The following is a 25230-nucleotide window of genomic DNA, read 5'->3' on the forward strand; positions in this document are numbered from 1 at the left end:
TTACTTATATGTTAAGGTACTCACCAAACATGCTAAAACCAGTTGAGTAAAATGATCTCTTTTACTTTTCTCTTCCATGCAACTTGTTTCAATATCTGAAATTAACATTTTCTATTATTATTCTTCTGAACTCTCAAGGTAATCAACAATAAGTTAACCAAAATTCACTGCTTCAAAGAACACTCATCTTTCTCACCAAGAACGCAGAAAACATCAGCCAGGATGGATGACATATCATCTCGAAGTTCCTGCAAAATGAACAGGAAAAATAATCCATTATAACCAATAGTGGCTCATCCACAGAAAAATCATTATTTTTCTGGAATGAGGGTGTAGCAGTGGGAGGAAATCAGGTGCCATCTTGATTTATCCAAGCTCGTTTTTAAAACTAGCGTATTACTAGACCGGCTGTGATTTTCCAGCGCCACTCTAATCTAGATTACAAAGTGCAAACTAGAGGCAAAGCAAGAAATATTGTGGTAAAATGTAACATTAATTATCTCTCTCTCCTTAGCAACCATACGTGGTTTAATATGACAGCTCACGAACTTGTGCCAGGTTTGATGCTGAGAGAAAAGTTACCAACCAAACAACTGTACTAAGACCACCAATTTTGACCTTCACCCCTGCCTCAGCTCATCCGATGCCAAAATCTTATTCCATTCTTCGTTATTTCTGTTTACAATGTTCACCTTGCCGGCATCCATGCATAACCCACAAAGCTCTACTGCACATGTCCTTGCATTAAGAATGGACAGAAATAGATTAGATTAGATTACTTACAGTGTGGAAACAGGCCCTTCGGCCCAACAAGTCCACACCGACCTGCCGAAGCGCAACCCACCCATACCCCTACAAAGGGTTTTTCTTTTCTGTGCTCTATGCCTCTTGCAATGAATTGATAGTGCCCCTACCATGAGAGCCTTGGTTTAAATCTCACCCACCCATGTTATTACACACATTTCTGAACAGGTACATTAGAAAAAAATCTACTCTGAGGAACTCCTGCAGAGATGCCCTGGAGCCGAGGTGATTGATTACCAACCATGACAACTTTGATTAAAACCAATAGAAAATTTCCACAGACGACCATTCACTCTTGTTTTCCTGGGACACCTTGATGCCACAATCAGTCAAATGCAGCCTCTGTGTCAGGGTGAGTCATAGAGTCATAGTGATTTACAACATGGAAACAGACTCTTCGGTCAAACTCGTCCATGCCAACCAGATATCCCAACCTGCCAGTACCCGGCCCATATCCCTCCAAACCCTTCCTATTCATACACCCATCCAGATGCCTCTTAAATGTTGCAATTGTACCAGCCTCCACCACATCCTCTGGCAGCTCATTCCATACACATACCATCCTCTGCGTGAAAAAGTTGCCCCTTAGATCTCTTTTACATCTTTCCCCTCTCACCCTAAACCTATGCCCTCTAGTTCTGGACTCCCCCACCCCAGGAAAAAGACCTGTCTATTTACCCCCCTATCCATGCCATTCGTGATTTTATAAACCTCTTTAAGGTCACCCCCCCCCAGCCTCCGATACTCCAGGGAAAACAGCCCCAGCCTGTTCAGCTTCTCCCTATAGCTCAAATCCTCCAATACCGACAACATCCTCGTAGATCTTTTCTGAACCCTTTCAAGTTTCACAACATCTTTCCGAAAGGAAGACTAGAAATGCACGCAATATTCCATAAGTGGCCTAACCAATGCCCTGTACAGCTGCAACATGACCTCCAAATTCCTGTACTCAATACACTGACAATAAAGGAAAGTACATCAAATGTGTTCTTTGCTATCCTATCTACCTGCGACTTCACTTTCAAGGAGCTATGAACCTGCACTCCAAGGTCTCTTTGTTCAGCAACACTCTCTTGGACATTACCATTAAATGTATAAGTCCTACTAAGATTTGCTTTCCCAACATGCAGCACCTCGCATTTCTCTGAATTAAATTCAATCTGCCACTTCTCAGCTCGTTGGCCCGTCTGAGCAAGATCCCATTGCAATCTGAGGTAACCTTCTCTGTCCATTGAACCACCAAATTTGGTGTCACCTGTAAACTTACTAACTAAACCTCTTACGCTCATGTCCAAATCATTTATATAAATGATGAAAAGTAGGAGACCCAGCATTGATCCTTGTGGCACGACACTGGTCACAGGCCTCCAGTCTGAAAAACAGCCCTTCTCCACTACCACCAGCCAGTTGTGTCTCCAAATGGCTAGTTCTCCCTGTATTCCATGAGATCTAACCTTGCTAACCAATCTCCCATGGGGAACCTCGTCGAACGCCATATTGAAGTCCATATAGATCACGTCCACCACTCTGCCCTCATCAATCCTCTTTATTACTTCTTCAAAAAGCTCAATCAAGTTTGTGAAATATGATTTCCCACGGACAAAGACATGTTGACTATCCCTAATCAGTCCTTCCCTTTCCCAATAAATGTATATCCTTTCCTCAGGATTCCATCCAACAACTTGCCCACATCAGACTCACTGGTCTATAATTCCCTGGCTTGTCCTTCCCATCTTTCTTAAAATGTGGCACCACATTAGCCAAACGGCACCACGTTAGCCAACCTCCAGTCTCACGGCACCTCACCTGTGACTATCGATGATACAAATATCTCAGCAAGAGGCCCAGCAATCACTTCCCTTGCTTCCCACAGATACACTTGATTCGGTCCTGGGGATTTATCCACTTTTATGTGTTTCAAGACATCCAGCACTTCCTCCTCTGCAGTCTGAACATTTCTTCAAGATGTCACCATCTATTTCCCAACATTCTATACCTTCCATGTCCTTTTCCACAATAAATACTCGTTTTGTACCTCCCCCATCTCCTGCAACTCCACACAAAGGCTGCCTTGCTGACCTCTGAGGGGCCCTATTCTATCGATCGTTACCCTTTTGTCCTTAATGTATTTGTAAAAACTCTTTGTATTCTCCTTAATTCTATTTGTCAAAGCTATCTCATGTCCCCTTTTTGCCCTCCTGATTTCCCTCTTAAGTATACTCCTATTGCCTATGTCGTCTTCGAAGCATTCATTTGATCTATCCTGTCTATACCTTTCATATGCTTCCTTCTATTTCTTAAACAAACCCTCAATTTCTTTAATCAAGAGGGCATAAGACCTTCGTCAGGAAGGGCTGATGCTCAAAAAGTTGATTCTCCTCCTCCTCGGATGCTGCCTCACCTGCTGTGCTTCTCCAGCACTACACTCTCGACTCTGATCTCCAGCATCTGCAGTCCACATTTTCTCCTCAATTTCTTTAGTCATCCAGCATTCTCTCTACCTACCAGCCTTTCCTTTCACCCTGTCTCTGCACTCTCATTATCTCATTTCTAAAGATTTCCCGTTTTCCACGCATTCCTTTATCTGCGAACATCTGCCCAATCAGCTTTTGAAAGTGCTTCGACATTTCGGGCATAAGCCCTTCTTCAGGAATCATTCCCAAGAAGGGCTTATGCCCGAAACGTCGAATTTTTTGTTCCTTGGATGCTGCCTGACCTGCTGCGCTTTTCCAGCAACATATTTTCAGCTCTGATCTCCACCGTCTGAAGACCTCACTTTCTCCTCTTTTGAAAGTTCTTGCCTAATACCGTCACAATTGGCCTTTCTCCAAATTAGAACTTCAACTTTTAGATCTGGTATGTCCTTTTCCATCACTATTTTAAAACTAACAGAATTACGGTCGCTGGCCCCAAAGTGCAGCCCCACTGACACCTCAGTCACCTGTTGTGCCTTATTTCCCAAGAGTAGGTCAAGTTTTGCACCTTCTCTCATAGGTACATCCACATACTGAATCAGAAAATTTTCTTGTACATGCTTAACAAATTCCTGATCACCTAAACTCTTAACACAATGGTAGTTCCAGTCCATGTTTGGAAAGTTAAAATCCCCTACCATAATCCCCCATTACTCTGACATACAACTGAAATCTCCTTACAAATATGCTTCTCAATTTCCCTCTGACTATTCGGGGTTCTATAATACAATCCGAATAAAATGATCATCCCTTTCTTATTTTCAGTTCCACCCAAATAACTTCCCTGGATATATTTCCAGGAATATTCTCCCACTGTATACCTGTAATGCTCTCCCTTATCAAAAACACCACTTCCCCCTCCTCGGTTACCTCCCTTTCTGCCTTTCCTGTAGCATTTGTATCCTGGAACATTAATCTGCCAGTCCTATCCATCCCTGAGTCATGTTTCTGTAATTGCTATGATATCCCAGTCCCATGTTCCTAATCATGCCCTGAGTTCATCTGCTTTCCCTGTTAGGCCTCTTGCATTGAAATAAATCCAGTTTAATTAATCAGCCCTGCCTTGTTCTCTGCTTTGTGCCTGCCTGCCTACCCTGACTGTTTGGCTCGCTCCTTTTGCCAACTGTACCAGTCTCAGATTGATCTCTTTCTCCTTGCGTCCCACCTAACTAGCTTAAATCCTCTGGAGCAGCTCTAATAAACCTTCCTGCCAGTATATTAGTCCCCTTCCAATTTAGGTGCAATCCATCCTTCTTGTACAGGTCACACCTTATCCCAAAAGAGATTCCAAGGATCCAAAAATGTGAATCCTTCTCCCATATACCAGCTCCTCAGCCATGCATTCATCTGCCCTATCCTCCTATTTCTGCCCTCACTAGCTCGTAGCACCGGGAGTTAATCCAGATTTTACTACTCTCAAGATCCTCCTTTTTGAACTCCTGTCTAACTCCCTGTATTCTCCCTTCAGAATCTCAATCTTTTCCCTTCCTATGTTGTTGGTTCCAATGCATACAATGACCTCTTGCTGGGTCCTCTCTCCCTCGAGAACATTTTGCACTCTCTCTGAGACATCCGTGATCCTGGCACAAGGGAAGCAACACAACATTCTGATGTTTCGCTGCTGGCCACAGAAACATCTGTCTGTGCCTCAGACAAGAGAGTCCCCGAACACAATCGATCTCTTGGAACCAGATGTACCCCTCTTTGCATTATAGCCCGTAGCAATACCTGAAACTTGGTTGTTCGCGCTTCATTCCCCTGAGAATCTATCACTTCACAGCAGTTTTTATTGCTGATATAATAACATGGAATTTTGGACTCTGCGATAATAATTAAAAAAGAAACTCAGGGCAAACAAATTTACAATCAAAAAGCTGATGTAATTTTGGATAAAATCTTGGCTTTTGTTTTGAACACCAAACCTGAAGAAAACAACCAAGGAGTTGCATTATACAAAGATGATTATTAAATACTAAAACAGTTCCAGCTTTGCATTTTCTGATATTGTATGTCACGAAGTCAATGTTGCAAGTCAAATCTCAGCACAAAAGTAAGGTTTCCTAATGAAGGAGCAAACTCTATGGGTCAGTGGCTGACAGCATAACTGCTCATTTGGAAAGTTCTTCATTTTTGAGAACTCCGAAAGTTCCATTATTGACGTAAGGAAAAAAAAATCTCTCGAGTAATATCAAATAACTGAATAGAAATTGTTGCCTTCGAAATTTTGCTGTTTATGATGTGTTCACATATGTAAACACAACACTCACAAGATTGTATGGTGTTGATGGTGTGTGGTGCTTAATTTGTATTAACTGAGAGAAGAAAAGAGAAACAAGCAGAAACCAGATTTTCACAAATCCAAATGAGAAAAACAAAATACTGGTGCAAATTTAAAGTAATACTCTGAAATTCTATTTGTAAACTATTAATCACAATTCCAAGTGAATTGCTCAGTTTACTTAAACATCCAAGAATGCTTAGGTAATCAATAAGCTGGACATATAATAAATCAATGCTGGATGAGAAGAAACCAATTCCTTCCAATTGTGAATGAAAAACTATACATGTCAATTCTGAACAAAGTTGATTTCACATGGAGAACATTAAAATGCTGTGACACAAGACTATTTGTTTTAAATGTATTATTCTAGACTTTTAACTGTGCCCCTCAAATCAGAGGCAAAGTATTACATATTGTATTTTGGGAATAATTTTGCCCAGATTCATCAGTTCAAACAAATTGCTCTGTTCAAGACCCAAACCAGGAAGCTGCCACAAATCTATGTTTGGTAAGCACAGGCCAGAATAGCACTTTTGAGGGACTGACATGTTACTGACAAATATAAGAGCGGTGCTATCTTTTAACTTTCAGCAATGAGCCCTTCTCAAGCAATATCAACAATCCTCTGCAAGGTTTAAATTTAAACTCATGTAAAGAACATAGAATGGGTGCACTTAATTACTGTGAATGCAAAAACATTTTCAGCAGTGAATCACTTACCATTACATCACTGAGAGCACTGGCAGCTTGTTCTTGTTTTAGATTGCCCTTTATAACATGCCACGCCAACTCGTATAAAACTTGTTGAATATCTGTTTTCCAATTGTATTAAATCCATGTTAGTAAAAGGGTATTAAAACTGCAATACAAAGTTTTTGGAAACTCAAGAAATCAAAGAAATGAGACTGTCAGGAGTAAATAAAAGGACAATTCACTGACAAGCTAAAGCAAATTTCAATGATTAAAGAAATTTGGTCCCTTTTACACAAACACAGGACTCTTAGATTTATGAAATACTCTCTGCACCAGTGTGCAGTCTTTTTTTAAAGCAAAGTAGCAGCATATATTCTCGACTGGAAGTACTGCAATAAGTCACATATAAATGTCATTGTCCTCACAAGTCTGACAGCTGCCAATGTCAGCAGATGCATGAGAACACCATCCTATTCATGTCACATATCACCCTGACGTGAACGTACAATTGTCATTCCTGAAGAAAGTGGCTCAGTAATAGTGTCCCTATCTCTGAACTCAGAGGCTGGGGTTCATATTCCCACCTGCACCAGCAGTGTATAACAAAATGTCTGAACAGAACGGTCAGAAAATGCCTACAATCATTATTCTTTCACTATGACTGGGTTAAAATCCTCAAGTCCCTTACTTGACAGTACTGTGAGAATGCCATCAAGATACAGAATTGCAACGGTTCAAGGTTGCCCCAAACCATTATTAAATCAAAACCAAAAAATAAATGGAAAATAAATGCTACCCTGTCGGTGACACCAAAATCCTAAGAATCAAAGAAAAATAAACAAAGATCAATGAGGCTTATGAAAATTTTAAGAATGTGTAAATTAAGGAGACATAATTAAAGTACTGAAACATCTTGTGACAGATGTTTATGATTTGCAGTTCAGTTCAGAATTGACCAGAATTCAGAAGACTATACATCAACTTTGATCAAGAAATGTCAAATAATATGGGTCAACTTTGAGAGTAGTATTTCTGAGGGGGATGGGGGATTTGAGTGAAACAACTTGCAACCATCACCAAGGAATCAACAATCCTATACAGCATTCCAACAGTGACAATAATTCAAAAATATTTCATTGCCTATTAAGTGCTTTTGAACATGTGAAAGGTTGTAAAAAGTGATAAACAAAATGAAAGCTTTGTTTTTGTATTAACATATATACACACCTATTTAAGAACTACATGAAGGGGGTTGGAAGAGATGGTATTTTTTGGAAATTTTCCCAACTGTAAAAAAAACCTGTCATTTCTTGAAATTCTGCTGACTGGGATGTAAGTCATTACTTAACTTCTGATTTCAATGTGTTCTGAGCAACATTTTTCTGGAAATCAACTGATTTTGGAGGAGAGGTGGCTCAGTAATTAGCACTCCTGCCTCACAGCACCAGGATCCCAGGTTTGATTCTAGCCTCGAGCGACTGTTTATGTGGAGTTTGCACATTCTCCCAGTGTGTCTGCGTGGGTTTCCTCTGGGTGGGTGCTCCAGTTTCCTCCAACAATCCAAAGATGTGTAGGTTAGGTGAATTGACCATGCTAATTTGCCCAGTGTTAGGTGCATTAGTCAGAGGGAAATGGGTCTGGGTGGGTTACTCTTAGGAGGGTCGGTGTGGACTTGGTGGGCCGAAGGGCCTGTTTCCACACTGTAGAGAACCTAATCTAAAATAAGAAATGGAATTTATTACTGGAATTATCAAATGGACAACTGGCATGGAGAGGACTAAAGGCAATTAAAACAGTTGCTGAACAACCCTCTCCAATGTCAGAGGTCTATTTTGCAGCCCTAGCAGTCGTAACACAAAATTATGCCTGGACGCTGCAGTCTACTTCCTGAAATAATGTTTCTTCGGAGAAGTTCCTCTGAAAGAGTTTCCAAATACAATTCTTTCTGTCTAAACCTAAGCTGCGCCAAATTCTCAGGGTCACAAATTCAGCTTGATTGGAATCAGTATTGCATGTTTACCAGTATCAGAAATTCATCTTTGACAACAGGACATTCTGCAGAAGTGAAAAGTTATCACATTATCTTTGGTTTCGAGACCTTTGGCCCAAGGGAGACATTTTTCCTTTCGCCCTTTATTAAAAAAAACTCATCTCTCCAGAGACATGTTTTGTTTTTGTTATTCAAGTGTCTATGCATGTGGGATTCAAGAGATAGAGTTTTAATTCAAGATCATATCTCAGGTGTTAGCAAGAGTTCATCACTTGCTTTACGAAAAGTTTTTGTTCATAATAAGCAGACTGTTTTTGAGCTCAGGCAGGAACCTAGTGGACATTTAATTTATTTTTTGAAAGCAGCACTGGAAAAAAATTGGGCATTTGCCAATTGGACTAATGGTCTTACTGGAGGAGTGGTGGGGATCTTGATTATTAGCATATTCCTTCCATCACAGTTGTAACACAAGGTGTCCTCACAAAGTCTGAAAATCTCAACTTTAGCGAAGTTTTCAGTTCCATAGGAAAACTAATATCAAATTTAAAATTAAAACTCAAGTTTGGCTCCATGCGGACGACTTCTCCAGAGATAAAACCTGGAAACTCCAAGTTGAATTACAGTACTGACTGTACTTGGAATTGCTAAAATTCCTACACTGGTGAATGAAATGAAGTGTTAAAAATTATTTTAAAAATATAAAACAAAAATCTAATATTCTACAGTATTGTTCGACTATCCAGGTTCTATCTCGTGACAGAAGTTGATTAGTGTAACTGGTCTCACAGGGCTACCTGCAATAATAAACATTGCCACAAGATGGAAGTCCAAGACCTCAGTTCAAATTAAACAGGGAAGCTTGGACCCAGGGGTTGAGCAAGCAGTAATGGTAAGAACACATTGGGAGCTGAAAGTTAAGAACATGACCAGGAAATTAGTCCAGGACAGGAAGTGAAGTGAGAAAACCTGAGACCAAAGCAAAGGTCCTTTACCCATAACAAAGACATAAGGGAGAAAGCACCTGAAAATGTAGATCATGCAGTACTAAACACGAACCTGCATTGGTAATGGACACCAAAGCAGCTGGCAAATTCCTTCAAAATTAAAATAATGATGCATTACAAAAAAATTTTCCTGAGGAATGAATAGTACTGAAACGAAAGAAAATGGAAAACAGGGCAACACTAGGAGGACAATCTTATATGCTTTTGGAAACTGAAGACAGACAGAGCCCTCAAAGAATAAAAGAAACTGAAGACGACAAAGCTATCAAAGAATAGAAAGATCTTAAACAGGGACTACGGAGAGCAAAAAGGGGCCACAAAATGTGTTTGGCAAACAGGATTAAGGAAAATCTCAAAGTGTTTAATACATATATAGGGAGCAAGGGAGTAATGAAGGAAAGGGTTAGGTCCATTCAAGGGCAAAATAGGGATTTTATGCATGGAGCAGGAGGAAGTGGGTCAGGTCCTTAATCAAGACTTTGCATTGCAGGTGTGTGGTGAGTCTCAGGAGGGGTATGTTGATATTCTGTCAATACATAAAAGGTGGTGCTGTTGGGTGTTTCCAAAAGCATAAGGAAGACAAGTCCCCAGGATCCGATGGGATCTATTCCAAAATGCTGAGGGAGGTAGGTGAGGAAATTGCTGGGCCTTACACAATATCTTTGGGCCCTCTTTAGTTACAGGAGAGGTCCCACAGGAATGGAGAATCACCAACGTTGTTCGCTCATTTTAGAAGGGGAACAGGGATAATCCGGGAAATTAAACACCAGTGAGCCTTCGATTAGTGGTAGGGAAATTAGTGGAGAACATTTTTTGGGATAGGATTTACTCGTATTTGGAATAATACGGACTTATTAGTCATAGACAGCATGGCTTTGTGCAGCGAAAGTAATGTCTTACAAACTTGGTTGAATTTTTTGAGGAAGTGACAAAGATGATTGATGAGGGCAGGTTGGTAGATTTTGTCGATATAGACTTTACTAAGTCCTTTTACAAGTTCCCTCATAGTGAGCTGATATAAACGGTGAAGTCTTAAAATACTCAAGGCCTCAGGTTCTCATTGCTACTCCTTACCCAACTGGGCCTTACACAATATCTTTGGACTCTCTTTAGTTACACGAGAGGTTCCACAGGAATAGAGATAGGGGAAAGATATAAAAGAGACCTAAGGGGCAACTTTTTCATGCAGAGGGTGATATGTGTATGAAATGAGCTGCCAGAGGATGTGGTGGAGGCTGATACAATTGCAACATTTAAGAGGCATTCAGATGGCTAAATGAATAGGAAGGGTTTGAAGGGATATGGGTCTAGATTGGGTTGGGATATCTGGTCGGCATGGATGGGTTGGACCGAAGAGTCTGTTTCCATGTTGTACATCTCTATGACTCTGTAACAGAGTCATTAACAGCAGAGCAAGTGGTAGCCAATCAGCCCACACAGGCCATGCAAGCTCTCTGTGAAGTAATCCAATTTCCAAATAAGTCCAAAAGTAAGTCAGGTCAGCCTAAAGTTAATCATCTGAATATATATTCACACCCCAGAGAATCTTACCTTTAAATGTTACATCATTGTAGCCTCGATTTTCAGAAAGACTGCGACATAACTGTACACTGTAAAATAAAATGGTTGTCAGTAATTTTAAAAGAATTGGCCAACAGTCAAAATCGGGATAATCACAAATCCATACACTTCTAAACACAATCTGATTATGATCTAACAAAAATTATATTTTAGTTTCTTCATCATTCATTCATGGGATATCGACATCGCTGGCTGGGCCACTATTTATTGCAAGCCAGTCACTGGCCTGGAAAAACTGATAGGGAACCGTCTTATTAAAATGCTGCAGTCTTTGGATGAAGAGACACACAGACACACACACACACACACACACACACACACACACACACAGACACACACACACCTGTTTGGAAGGATGTTCCAGATATTGTTTCACTGACAGTGAATCAATGGCAACATAGTTCCAAATAAGGGTGGTATATGGCTTGAGGGGAGCTTACAGGTGGTGGAGCTCGCATGTAACTTCTCCCTTCCTAAAATTATACTATGGCTCTTTACTTTAGATATATTGTTCCATGGGCTGTGTTCCTATACACAGATATTTGTTCAGGCCAAACTGAAACCAAAACTAATATATTCCTTGCACTGATAAGTATTTGTAAGAAAATGCACAACCAAATGACACAGAAACAAATGGGCGGTACAGTGGCTGTGTGGTTAGCACTGCTGCCTCACAGCACCAGGGTCCCAGGTTCACTTCCAGGAGTTTGCACATTCTCCCAGTGTCTGCGTGGGTTTCTTCCAGGTACTCCGGTTTCCTCCCACATTCCAAAGATGTGCCGGTCAGGTGAATTGGCCATGCTAAATTGTCCATAGCTATTAGGTGCATTAGTCAGGGAGTTGTGGACCTATTGGGCCGAAGGGCCTGTTTCCACATTGTAGGGAATCTAATCTAATCAGAACAGCCCGACGAACTGCCTCTGAAAAACATTCTACTGTTACACAAGCTTCCTCTCACCAGTCAAAAATCAGACAATACCAGGTTATAATCCAGGTGGTTTTATTTGGAAGCACTAGCTTTTGAAGCACTGCTCCTTGGACTATAACCTGGTGTTGTGTGATTTTTAACTTTGTCCACCCCTGTCTAACACCGGCTCCTCCACGTCATTCCAAAAATTTTAGAATAGCAGACTCAGAATAAACCCTGGACATCGACATAACTGTCATAAGGAAATTCCTTATTTTTGATGTCACTGGAAATGTTTAAAATGAAAGAGACATTGGACTCAAACGCAAGCAAAGACTATGGAACCTGAGATGAAGAAAACCAAAGATTTTTTAAACCAGAGAAAAATCTATCAAATTTCTTTGCAAGGAAACATGTGAGCTACATCAATTTTATCATTTACACCTTTGTCTTTCTCACAAAATTAAAGTAAAAAAGATGATGGAATTTTAGGGTGTTGCCACTCACAGGAAACAATGCAAGGAAAAAGCAAAAGCTGACCAGCTTACATTTCCAGACATCCAGTTAAAATTCAAGAACATGATGAACTGTGACTATAAAAAGTAATAGCAATGCAACTTTAAATACCAATGAAATAAAAGAAATCTTGAAACACAGAATTACAGACGACTGAGCAACAACTAGGAAATAGTTTAGTTTTGAGAGTTCATATTTTTCAAAGATGCTAAAAGCAGGTTAAATTAAGTTGACGAGCAAGTCAGTGGTTCTGATGAAACCATCTAGCAGTTACACAATTACATTCAAAGAAACAAGTTGAGAAGAAACTTAAGCCAGAACTGAAACAAGATGTACACACCCACAGTGTACACATCAGTTGGTAACACAGATTTTTTTTCACATAAAAAGGCAGAGAGTGGCTGAGGTTTTCCACCACACATTGGTCAGGTAAACTACAATATAGGTCAGAGGTGTACAAAGGATCACAAAGTTTCCAGCACAAAAACATGCTACTTAGTCCATCATATCTGTGCCAACCAAAAGAGAAGCTGCCCAGCCTAATTCCACTTTCAAGCATAATAATAAATTCGAGAAGTGGGGATGCTGGTAATGTGAAATGAAAACAGAAAATGTTGGAGATACATAGTTCTGGCTACATCCATGGACAGAAAGCAGAACTAACATTTCAGGTCCAGTTACCCTTAATCAGCACAAGGCGTTCCAGCAAACCATCAAATGAGTTGAGCATTTCAAGCAGTTAGTTCCAGATCTCTCCCACCCTTTTGGTGCAAAACTGTTTCTTCACCTCCCCTCTGCTCATTCTACCAATCATAGTAAACCTATGCCACCCAGTCACTGACCTTATTCATTCACTTTCCACTGTGGGTATCACTAACTCGAACAGCAATTATTGTCTGTTCTTTGCATCCTTGAGGTGGTGTTGGTTGTGAGCTCCATTCTTGAATTGCTGCAGTCCATGTGTTATTGATGGACTACAATGCTTTCAGAAGGAATTCAAAAGGATTTCAAATCAACGACACTGAAGTAATGGCGATACATTTCCAAGTCAGGATGGTGAGAGGCTTGGAGGAGTATTTGCAAGTAGTGTTGTTCCATGTATCTGTTGCCCATGCCCTTCTAGATGGAAGTGGCCGTGGTTTTGGAAAGAACTCACATTCTTTGGCAAATTTCTACAGTGCATCTCGATGATACACACTATTGCAACTTAGTGTCATTGGTGGAGTGAGTGGTTGTGGATGCAGTGTCAAACAAATGAGCTACTTTGTCCGAGATGGTGTTAAGCATCTTATGAGATATTGGAGCAGCATTTATCAAGGCAAGTGGGGAGTATTCCATCACTCTCCTGACTTGTGCCTAGTATATGTGGACAGGCTTTGAGGAGTCATGAAACAAGTTATTTGCTGCAGTATCCTTAGCCTATTCTGACCCAAGATATTTCCTGATGACAGTTATCACAATGTCGAGAACGTAATTGTGATGACCCACCCTTACAGCTGTTACAGAAAGGTCAAGAATTCAATGTCATATTAAAAACAAATTGAGACATTTTCTTCAGCGCACAGAGGACCTACTTTCCCATTTTATCGAGAGGCGTGTAATCGATGTGATGTCTAACGGAAGAATGTTTTCACAAACGGTGACTGAACAGAGGCAATTCTTTGAGTGAAACGGCTCTTCCTATTCACGCAAACCAGACCCCTCATTATTTTGTATCCCACAATTAACCTCTGTTTCAAAGAGAGCAATCATAGCTTCTTCAATTTTGCTTCAAAACTGCATTTATGCATTACTGACAACACCCTCATAAATCTCCTCAGTACCCACTCATTTTGCAAATACGTAATCAGAACTGTACACAATACTCAAGATGTGGCCAAATTAATGTTTTCTACAAATCCACCATAACATCTCCTCCTGCTTTTATATTCTGCACCTCAGCTAATAAAGGGAAACATTCTTTATGTTTTCTTAATCACCTTACTGTTACAACACAGTGTAAACCCCTCTGCCAATTTAAACCCAAAACACAGAGAAGCTCACCTCATGCCATAATCTGTTAAATTTTGAGAGGCAAAGAACTATCTCAGAGATCACTATTTAAAGTAAAAATTAACTTAATTCTTTCAGTCCAACAGAGAACATTAAGAAGAATTGGTTTACAACTCCATTCCCTTAAGCCTGTCTTTCACCTCCCACTCTACAATACTGGTCCAATAAATTCCCTCTTAAATTTACAGCAAAATCAATTTCAAACCCAGTTATCATCTCCAGATGTCAAACTTTCTCTGTGGACTCCTCTAGGTCGACTTGGGGGTTCTGCTACATAAATTTCTTATAGACAGGTATTTTTCAGAGACCTACTCGGCTAGCAGTCTATTTGTTGGTGCTCATTGATGTTCTTTCCCCCTTACTGTTCAAAATGTCTGATTTTTATACCCCAAAACATTGGATCATGTAATTGGTTTTATGTCATCCCAAACAGTAAAAATCAAATTAGATTGGATTTTGGTATCCGTTGCATAATTTAAACTGACTGGACAAATTTGAAAGTATTTTGTTCCACGGCAACACAGCACTGTGTCAACCAAATGTAACATTTTTACATACCTACACCTTCATAACATTACCAACTTGCCCTTTTACATTCAGAAATGTGTTCTCTTCAGAGAACACTACGTAGGGAAGGTTGGACAGTGGTGATGGCAATGGATTAGTCAAACAGGCTATGTTCTGGGGATACACATTCAAATCCTGACAGACAGATGTTTGAATCAAAATTCACTAAAACAAAATCTGGAATTAAAAAAGCTTGCCCAATGACAACCACGTAACCATCGTTGATTGTCATAAAAACTGATCTGATTCAAAGACCATTTGGAAAAGAAATCAGCTATCCCCACCCAGCCTACATATAACTCTAGACCCACTGTAATGTGCTGAAAATGTGTTGCTGGAAAAGCGCAAGTCAGGCAGCATCCAAGGAACAGGAAATTCGACATTTCGGGCATAAGCCCTTCATCAGGGCTTATGCCCGAAACGTCGAATTTCCTGTTCCTTGGATGCTGCCTGACCTGCTGCGCTTTTCCAGCAACACATTTTCAGCTCTGATCTCCAGCATCTGCAGACCTCACTTTCTTCCCACTGTAATGTGCTTCATTCTCCACTACACTCTGAAATGGTTCAGGAAGTCACACAGTTGCAAAAATTACTCCAAAAGACTAAAACAAAGAAATTAAATTGGACGGACAATCCAGTATCAACTGCGGAAACACAAAAGACAATGGCAACAGTTGTGCCAAAATTGGGGCGTTGTCGAGTCAAGCAACAACCTGGCACAGTCAACATGAAGGAATCATGCCAAACAGTGGCACAGACATCACTATCTGAGACTTTGTCCTAGTCATTTATCTCTCCACCCTTCAGGCACTCTGCCTCTATTCCTGATGAAGGGCTTTTGGCCAAAACGTTGATTTTCCTGCTTCTCGGATGCTGCCTGAACTGCTGTGCTTTTCCAGCACCACTCTAATCCAGAATCTAGTTTCCAGCATCTGCAGTCATTGTTTTTACCCAGACTTTGTCCTATCCCACTGGCCAGACAGACCACGAGGTGATTGCAAACAGGTATATCATAGGAAAGCAGTTGCCCTGGTAATACTCAACATTGATTCCTGACTCTATAATGTCTCGTGACATCAGGTCAAACAAGGCTAAGAAAACATCCTGCTGGTTACCACCTATCAAACTTCCTTAGCTGATGAGTCAACACACTAAGCTGAAAATCACTTGGAGGAAGCACACAGTGGCTAGGGCATAGAATGTACACCACTACTGACTGAACTAGCATAGTACTACAGGGCATAACTGCTCCACTGGTGCAGTAGCAGTTAGCGAATGAACCAAAAACAAAATCATCCAATTGACTTTATACTCACCAATCTACCTGTCACAGATATGCTATCCATCCATGACAAAGTAGTTAGAGTCACCACCTCACAGTCCATGTGGAGTCAAAGTTCTGTCGCTAATTCAGCACTCACAGATTTGCAACAACTACCACAGTTTTTGCAGCATTCAAAGCCTTAAAAGTCATTTTCTTGCTACCATGTGGAGTGAACAGAATTTGCTAGAATCTGGCATCTCGGATACACAATCCCTGTAGGAAGCCAAGATGAAATAGCTTGGCTATTTCACATCTCTGGCTGGAGATTACTGCAAATGCTTCATGATTATTTTTGCACCCATGTGGTGGGCTGCCCATCAGTGTGAATGGGGATACATGTAGAATCAAGATGAGTGTGGTGCTGGAACAGCACAGGTCAGGCAGCATCTAAGGAGCAGGAAAATTGACATTTCGGGCAGAGAACTTCATTGGATGCCTGATGAAGGGCTTTTGCCCAAAACGTTGATTTTGCTGCTCCTCGGATGCTGCGTGACTTGCTGTGCTTTTCCAGCACCACTCAAATCTTGACTCTGAGCCCCAGGATCTGCAGTACTCACTTTTCCCTATACATGTAGAGCCTCCTTCTCCACTGATTTCTTTAATTGTTCATCACTATTCATAACTGGAGTTACTGCTTCCAAAAGATAAAAAGGCTCCAGCAAATACTATGCCACACGTTTGTCCACAATTAGTAAAGGGTCAAAGATTTTTCGTCAACAATGTTGATTTCACCACTTAGCGTTCTGCCTGTATCGTCAACAGCATTTGTCTGTCCAATAGTTATACAATGAGCACTGTGTCATATAATGATTGATGTATCAAACTAATAATAATTATGCTTTCCCATGTTACTAGATAGCTTGAAATTAACTTGATATCTGTGTGGATGCAAGTATGTAAAAACTGTCTTGGCTAACCTTAATTAATATGAACCATTCCACATCCCAAAAGTTGTTTGCACAACTTTACTTACCATCAACATCAAACTAATTGGAGGCAGTTGCTTGCAATGCCCTTTCACCCTTTCTTGAATAAAGGTGTCACATTTGCCATTTCCAATCCTCAAGGTCTGAGAACACGTCAGAAATTCCTCCTGTTCCTTCCTCGTTGATAACACTATCCCAATCAATATTTGGGATATTCAAATTTGCCAATATGACCACTCCACAGGTTGAGAGTCATAGTCATACAGTTCTTGAAGATTTCTAATTTCCCTTCAGAAATGCTCTTCCATATCTCTCTTTCTCTTGCTTTCAAGGCAGAGAGAACTTCCCAATTAGTGTGAACCTTTTTGACATGAACTGTCTTCAAAAATCTTGCTTCCTGTTCCCTCTTTCCAATGTTTACCCGAATCAATGCTGTTATCCCATTAAAAGAACCAGATTCCCGTCCTTTCTTTTCTAAACTCTTCACATCCCTTCACCATTTTTAATATTCCAATGTTATCGCCACATCCCCACACAAGTTACTCATGCTTATAATTCACCTACCTTTTTTACCATAATCTGTGATATTGCTTATTTGTGATCCTTCTTAGTCTGCTATTTAATATTAAACTGCTCCTGTCCTATACTCTCACTTAATGTACCTTATTCATTTTTTCTACTTCTATATGCTGCTACACATTGCCCTGTGGATGTACTCAATCCTTCTTAATAACAGAAGTGAACCTCCCCACAAAGGCAATGGTCCCAGCAACAATTGTCTCCTTTAAATGGTTACCTCTTGCCCCAGTACAGATCCCAACGTCTGAAGAATCTGAAGCCCCCTGTCCTGCACCACGTCTCAGGCCATGCACCGATCCACTCTTTCTTTTCTTGCTTGGATTATGACAAGAAAGCTATTAATGCTAGACATTTAAGAGTAAAATATAAACTTGACAGATAGAACTACACAAGACAGAAAACAAACAAAAGAAAATCTCTTAGGTAATAAAAGTACAACATGAATTTCAGGCCAGGAATGAACAATTGTTTATTGTAATAAATTCCACCATGGGCGGAATTTTCAAGTTATATTTTTCCCAAATTCTTTGTAAGACTGTCGCTAAACATTCTATCCAAGTTGATTATATTGTTTTATTCTGGCAACAGCAAAGTGAGAAAATATAGCCAAAATTTATTGTCAGAAAAGTAATTTGCATGAAGCATACAACTGCAGACTTATTCTCCAATCCCATTCTTCACGACTAGAAGCCGATTAATTCCACTTTGACTTTCAGGGTTCAATTTCAAATTATGTTCCGATTGATATCTCAAGAATTATCTTCGAGTAAAAAGTGAGGTCTGCAGATGCTGGAGATCAGAGCTGAAAATGTGTTGCTGGTTAAAACACAGCAGGTCAGGCAGCATCCAAGGAACAGGAAATTCGACGTTTCGGGCCAGAGCCCTTCGTCAGGAATGAGGAGAGTGCCAGGCAGGCTAGGATAAAAAGGTAGGGAGGAGGGACTTGGGGGAGGGGCGATGGAGATGTGATAGGTGGAAGGAGGTCAAGGTGAGGGTGATAGGCCGGAGTGGGGTGGGGGCGGAGAGGTCAGGAAGAAGATTGCAGGTTAGGAGAGCGGTGCTGAGTTCGAGGGAATCGACTGAGACAAGGTGGGGGGAGGGGAAATGAGGAAACTGGAGAAATCTGAGTTCATCCCTTGTGGTTGGAGGGTTCCCAGGCTGAAGATGAGGCGCTCTTCCTCCAAACGTCGTGTTGTTATGTTCTGGCGATGGAGGAGTCCAAGGACCCGCATGTCCTCGGTGGAGTGGGAGGGAGAGTTAAAGTGTTGAGCCACGGGGTGGTTGGGTTGGTTGGTCCGGGCATCCCAGAGGTGTTCCCTGAAGCGTTCCGCAAGTAGGCGGCCCGTCTCCCCAATATAGAGGAGGCCACATCGGGTGCAGCGGATGGAGGAAGAGCGCCTCATCTTCAGCCTGGGAACCCTCCAACCACAAGGGATGAACTCAGATTTCTCCAGTTTCCTCATTTCCCCTCCCCCCACCTTGTCTCAGTCGATTCCCTCGAACTCAGCACCGCCCTCCTAACCTGCAATCTTCTTCCTGACCTCTCCGCCCCCACCCCACTCCGGCCTATCACCCTCACCTTGACCTCCTTCCACCTATCACATCTCCATCGCCCCTCCCCCAAGTCCCTCCTCCCTACCTTTTATCCTAGCCTGCCTGGCACTCTCCTCATTCCTGACGAAGGGCTCTGGCCCGAAACATCGAATTTCCTGTTCCTTGGATGCTGCCTGACCTGCTGTGCTTTAACCAGCAACACATTTTCAGATCTCAAGAATTATATCAACAAATCATCTTCTCTTCAGTTTGACACAACTTCTCTGTTGTACATGAGTAACAGAAGGCAACACAGGTCATGTTCAAAAGTGCAAACAAATGTAGGGTGGTCAGTGCTTGCGAACTTACTGTTCTACTTTTAAAGGAGAAATAATAAATATAACACAAGATCACACTTGTTACAAAGTTCACTTCTCAATCACATTACTAATGACTTTTACAAAGATAAAATCCATTTTTGTTTCATTTATGGATTTTCCCCTTGATGAGACCAGGCCTCCCTTCACATCATATAGCCCAAAGATGCTGCACTGAACAGCAGGTTATCAGAACATATTTGAGAGATTCAGGACATAAGAGTATCCATCTGAGGGCTTTAGTTAAAAAAAGCTTTCCCAATTTGCAAATGAAGTATTTTGAGTAAAAAGTACTCACCACAATGCTTCACCTTTAAGGAACATGAATTATGTTGGGTGTTACTCAAAAGTAACACCCAAAAGCTGAAGTAAAACCAACAGAGGACAAATTCTTTTCGCAATAACTTTGGTATTACAAGCTAAACTTAAAGGCTTCAACTTAAAGGCTAGAAGATAATCCACCGACAACATAAACAATGCTAATTTGAAATTAAATGCAAATATTAATGAAACTGCAATTGTAATTTGTAATTAAACGCAGTCCAAGATGTGGAGACGAGGCGATTGGCCCTGCTAAATTGTCCAAACAGGTGAAAACAGGGACTGCAGATGCTGGAAACCAGAGTCTAGATTAAAGTGGTACTGGAAAAGCACAGCAGGTCAGGCAGCATCCGAGGAGCAAGAAAATCAACATTTCAGGTAAAAGCCCTTCATCAGGAATAGAGGATTGTCCAAAAGCCCAGGGATATGCAGGCTAGGCGGATTGGTCATGACAACTGCAGGGTTACAGGGAAAGGGTGCATCTGGGTGGGATACTCTTTGGAGAGTCGGTGTGCACTCCATGGACGAAATAGCCCATGTCCACACGATACATATTCTCCAACACTGTGAAGAACCTGCAGAATTATCTTGAAGACTAACTGATGTCTTAAGTGTTTTAATTTCGAGCATAACATTCGACATGCTGTTGGAAGACTTGGTCAAAGAACTCTTCATTATTAACTCTGTTAGAAACAAAAAGATTCAAATCTTGGTGATAAATTTTAAAACTCTTCTGGCCATTTATAAAGATATTGTCCTCCTGACTGAGTTTACTTATTTCAGTGTTTCTCAAGTAGAGGATAGAGGGGCATTTTCCCAGAAAAGAGTGCCTTTGGAATCTGCAGAGAGATTCAGCAAACAGGGATTTTTCCATGGCATCTGGTGCTACTGGGAAGAACAGCATTTGTTGCCATTCCAAAACTTCACAAGAGATGGTCACAAGGCAATTATTGATTAGAACTAAGTAAGCTTTGGTGAGACATAATCTGAAGTAGTGTGTATGATTTTGTTCTTGATAACCAAAAGCAGCACATATTGTAATGAAGTTCATACAGCAAGGTTCACTCAATTAGTCCAGAGGAGAAGAGAGGCTTTCCCCTGATGATGGGCTGAGTAAATTGGGCCAATATTGTCTGGAGTTGAGAAGAAGAAGAGGTGATTTCAATGAAACAAATCTGATTAGGCTTGTGGTCTTGAGAGTTTAGAAAAATGACAGGAGATCTAACTAAGGTACAGAAGATGCTGAAAGTACATGCAGGCAGGATGTTTCCTCTTGTGAGGTAATCTAGGACAAGAGATCATGGATTTCAGGCAAGGTGTAGCAGATTTAAAACAGAGATGAGCAATTTCTTCTCTCAAAGGGTCGTGAATCTATGGAATTCACTACCACAGAGTGGTGGATGCTCGAATATGGAGTTAATTTTCAGGTGGAGATCCAATAGACTTTTAATGACTAAGGTTTTGAAGGTTATAGATGGCATGCAGAAAAACAGACTTGAAACAGAGATGAAATCAGCCACGATCATATTAAACAGCAGTGCAGGCTGAAGAGGCTGAATTGTTGACTCCTGCTCCTAGTTCTCTTAAAGGGACTTGACAAGGTAAGTACTGAGACATTGTTTCTCTCGCGAAAATCTAAAACAGTTACAGTCCCAGAACGAAGGCAATTATTTAAGACAGAAACAAAAAATGTCTTAATTCAAAGGATCCTCAACCTTTGAAATTCTCTGCCACAGAGTGGACATGGGACAGGACAGAAAAGTAAAGCTAAAGATCAATCACTATCAGGGCATGATGGAGTGAACCTAGTGGGCTCCGTGGTCTTGGTCTGCTCCTTTCTTAATTGAGTAAAGAGTCATCTGGGGAAAGCACTGACCTAGTGTTATTATCGCTGGACTGTTAATCCAGAGACCCAGGTAATGTTGTGGGGACCTGGGTTCAAATTCTGCCTCAGGAGATGTTGGAATTTGAATTTAATAAATATCTGGAATGAACAATCTAATGGTGACCATAAATCCATTGTCAATTTTCAGAAAAATCCATCTGGTTTACAGATGTCCTATAAGGAAGGAAGCTGCCATTCTTACCAGGACTGACCAACATGTGACTCCAAACGCACAGCAATGTGGTTGACTCTTAACTTAGAGATGGAAAATACATGTTGGCTGAGCCAGCAACACCCTCATGCCGTGAATGAATTTAAAAAGTCAAATTACTGTTGGTCTGAAAGCCATTCTTCAAGGACAACAGATTTTCTTCTCTGAAGATCAATTAACCACATTTGGCTTTGTGTCAATCAAGTAGCTTCCTTGCCATCGTTATTGGTATGTGTGTTTTAATGTTAGATTATTTAAGTAATTGAATTTAAACTATCTAAAGGTCACCGTGGGATTGAGTTGTATTGGCATTATTTATCCAGGCACTTGAAAATTACAAGTTCAGTAACAATCAGTCGACAACTGTAGATGCGGAGAAGGGAATGTTAATAGAGACAAGTTTGACAGCAAAAGACAGCAAAAAACTACTTCATTTGCTGTATGATTCAGAAACCAGAAGTCAGGTATTCAAAAAATTCACCCAAATAACAGGGTGGAAAAAAAAACAGGAGTTCTTTTAACCACATGATGGATTGTAAAGCCTGTAATATACAAACTCAAAATGTAATAGAAATGGATTCCAAAATGGCTTTCAGACATATTGTTAAAAAAAGATTAATTTGTAGGGTTGTGGAGAATAGTTGGAGTATGGGACTAAATTGGACGAATCTTTCAAAAAGGTCCAACATTCTGAACAACCATTTTACCTCCTTTATTTGTGACAATAACAAAAGAACTACAAAAATGAAAAATGCAATTGCTATAAAATGGATATATCATGACAATATTATTTTGGCAAAAAGACAAAGTGTAATAATCTTTACAGACCTCTTCGGTTTTACTTTAATGCCACTTGGTGGCCTGGCACTGAATACACATCTTCTAACAATTTCTCTTCTATTTTGCCTCACCCGTCTCTGAATTCACCATGTCCATGAGACCCGCCTCCTGTTGCCTTGATCCCATCCCCATGAAATTGGTCTCTCTATTCTCATACAATGGAGGCAGAGACAGTATCTGTTGTTTCCTCAAAACACAATGTTAAAACCGACAGTCCTTGCAAACTGTCACAACTCGCACTCCCTCACTCCTAAAGCTACTGCCATCTTTTCCAGAATTCCACATATGAATCCTTCCAATTAATTTTTTTTCCCTGTCACAGCACCAAAAGAGCCATGACAAAGTCATAAATAATATATGAATGTACCAAGATTTTTCATTTTTCAAATTCTGTATCCTTGCACATATTTAATCATATCCATTCCACCTTTGGTAGTTGTACTTTTAGTTCGACAGCCCGGAGATCTGAAATTGCCTCTCCATTTCTTTACAGCTATCTGTTTATCTTTTTCAAGACATTTTTCAAAAACTAGTTCTTTAGTCAAGCTTTTGGTTTCTGATCTAACGTCTCGTGTGGCTTTGTATCACACTTTAATTTATAATGCTCATGTAAGAAACCTCAATGTTGTTGTTCATTAAAGGTGCTTTACAAATATTAGTTGATCGTGTTATTATCATCATAACATAAGCTCTGTCAGGTAAAACTGTTGTATTTTTATTGTTCATAATTCAAAGAAAGCTTAAAGTAAAGCTTTATTTTATTTTGTACCATTCAAAACTTCAAAGCTGTAAATTCTATTTGCACACAAACTTATTGAAGGTTATAAAGATGCAGGCAAGCAATGTAATATTAATGATAATCTACTTTTTAATCTGATTGTTCCCAATTAGTTCAAAGATTCTGTGGCATTTTTCTTCTAAATTTCAGAACACTAGTATTTCAGTTAACCATCTAATAAAGTTCCATATCATGGCAGATTTAGATCAAAGATTTCATAAACAAAACCCATCATAGTTGTTCAATGACAACACTGATAAACTGAAGTATAAAAAGCATGCCGTAAAAAAAAACAGGATTTGCATGTTTATGGATTGTCACTTTGCTATAATCATGTCATTAGTGTAATCACAGATGCAATTTCAAGTCAGATAATGTCTCAAAACAGATAACCTTTTGGAGGAAGACCTCTTTCCCCATATCATTCGAAGTCAGTTTGGACTCCACAGTCCAAGTTACATCAGACAAGTTGGGAAAGTGCAGAAAATCATCATTTTTTTAAATAATATTTTGTGTTAGTGTATCTTTTGATCTAAAATTGATTTGTTTAATAACTTTCATCAAAATCCAACACATCACAACAAAACAGATTAGGTCATTATATATGTTGCCCCCTATCCTTAGTTTCCAACTAATCATAACCCTTTCAAGATCAGAATCAAAATAATACAACAACATAAGGACAATATAATTTAGTACCATATGCAATCTACTGTAAAACACTTTGCAGTAACCATTACTTTGACTGATGAATTTGTCATGAACTGAATTGTGGGAACGACGTGGTCTTGTCACTTTCAACCTAAATTTAGATTTCAATATTCGCCTGAGGATGAACAAATCAACGACATAATTAACATTTTTTTTGAAAGTTAGAAGTCCTGAAATCAGAAACCTATTTACTACGTAAAACAGTATATTTGTCTGGTTACTTTTAAAACAAAATCTTAGAAGCAAGACATTGTACAAGAGACCCAAATATTTTCATTTTACGGACAAGAAACGATCAAGTTTGTTATTAAACCTTTTCTGGATTAAAATCAATTAGGCCACCACCGAACTAAACGCCACCACGTTTTACATTATGTAAAATTACACAAAGCTCAAACACAAGGGATTACGCGATTTTCTTTTGTAGCCCGATCGCATTCTGCACTCTATCTGATCTAAAATATAAATAATCAGCTCCGATTACACACTCAGGGAGATTATTTCCGCCCCACTTACAAATCCGTTTTGCCCCCTTTCTCCCAATTCTTCAACCAGTCGCCATGGAACACCATCACCGCCATCTTAGCTGCACACCATTCTGCACTCATAGCCCGGATGTATCGCCCGGTGAGCTGAGGGGTCACAGGTCAATGTTACCCATTGCATGCTGGGATACTAAGGGCAAGCCAATTGTTGGTGGAGGAGGCTCTTTGAATTCTGGATGTATCTTGTTCCTAGGCTTTACCGAGGGCAAACCAGTAGTGAGGCAAGACCATTTTTTCACTTCTCCAGGTATTTGTTGAGAGAGGAGCCTTTTGGATCTTGCAAGGGCTGGGAAAATTGGAAAATGTGTTCAACTGCCCCTTGAATCATGTA

At 40.2% G+C, this 25230-nt stretch overlaps 1 protein-coding gene across 1 annotated transcript in view; it reads right to left on the reverse strand.

Moving 5' to 3' along the window:
- The window catches only part of thoc2 (THO complex 2), a 144766-nt gene extending 119812 nt beyond the window's left edge, over positions 1-24954 (reverse strand). Inside the window, exons 1-5 of the mRNA XM_060832504.1 lie at positions 24871-24954; positions 10798-10856; positions 6280-6371; positions 197-248; positions 25-95 (exon numbers count right to left, since the gene is read on the reverse strand). Coding sequence (XP_060688487.1) covers positions 25-95; positions 197-248; positions 6280-6371; positions 10798-10856; positions 24871-24935 — 339 coding nt within the window. The 5' untranslated portion in view covers positions 24936-24954. The remainder of the gene's footprint in view (positions 1-24; positions 96-196; positions 249-6279; positions 6372-10797; positions 10857-24870) is intronic.
- Between the last annotated feature and the right edge of the window lie 276 nt (positions 24955-25230).

Source organism: Hemiscyllium ocellatum, chromosome 11, assembly GCF_020745735.1.
Source record: "Hemiscyllium ocellatum isolate sHemOce1 chromosome 11, sHemOce1.pat.X.cur, whole genome shotgun sequence".
NCBI classification, from domain to species: domain Eukaryota; kingdom Metazoa; phylum Chordata; class Chondrichthyes; order Orectolobiformes; family Hemiscylliidae; genus Hemiscyllium; species Hemiscyllium ocellatum.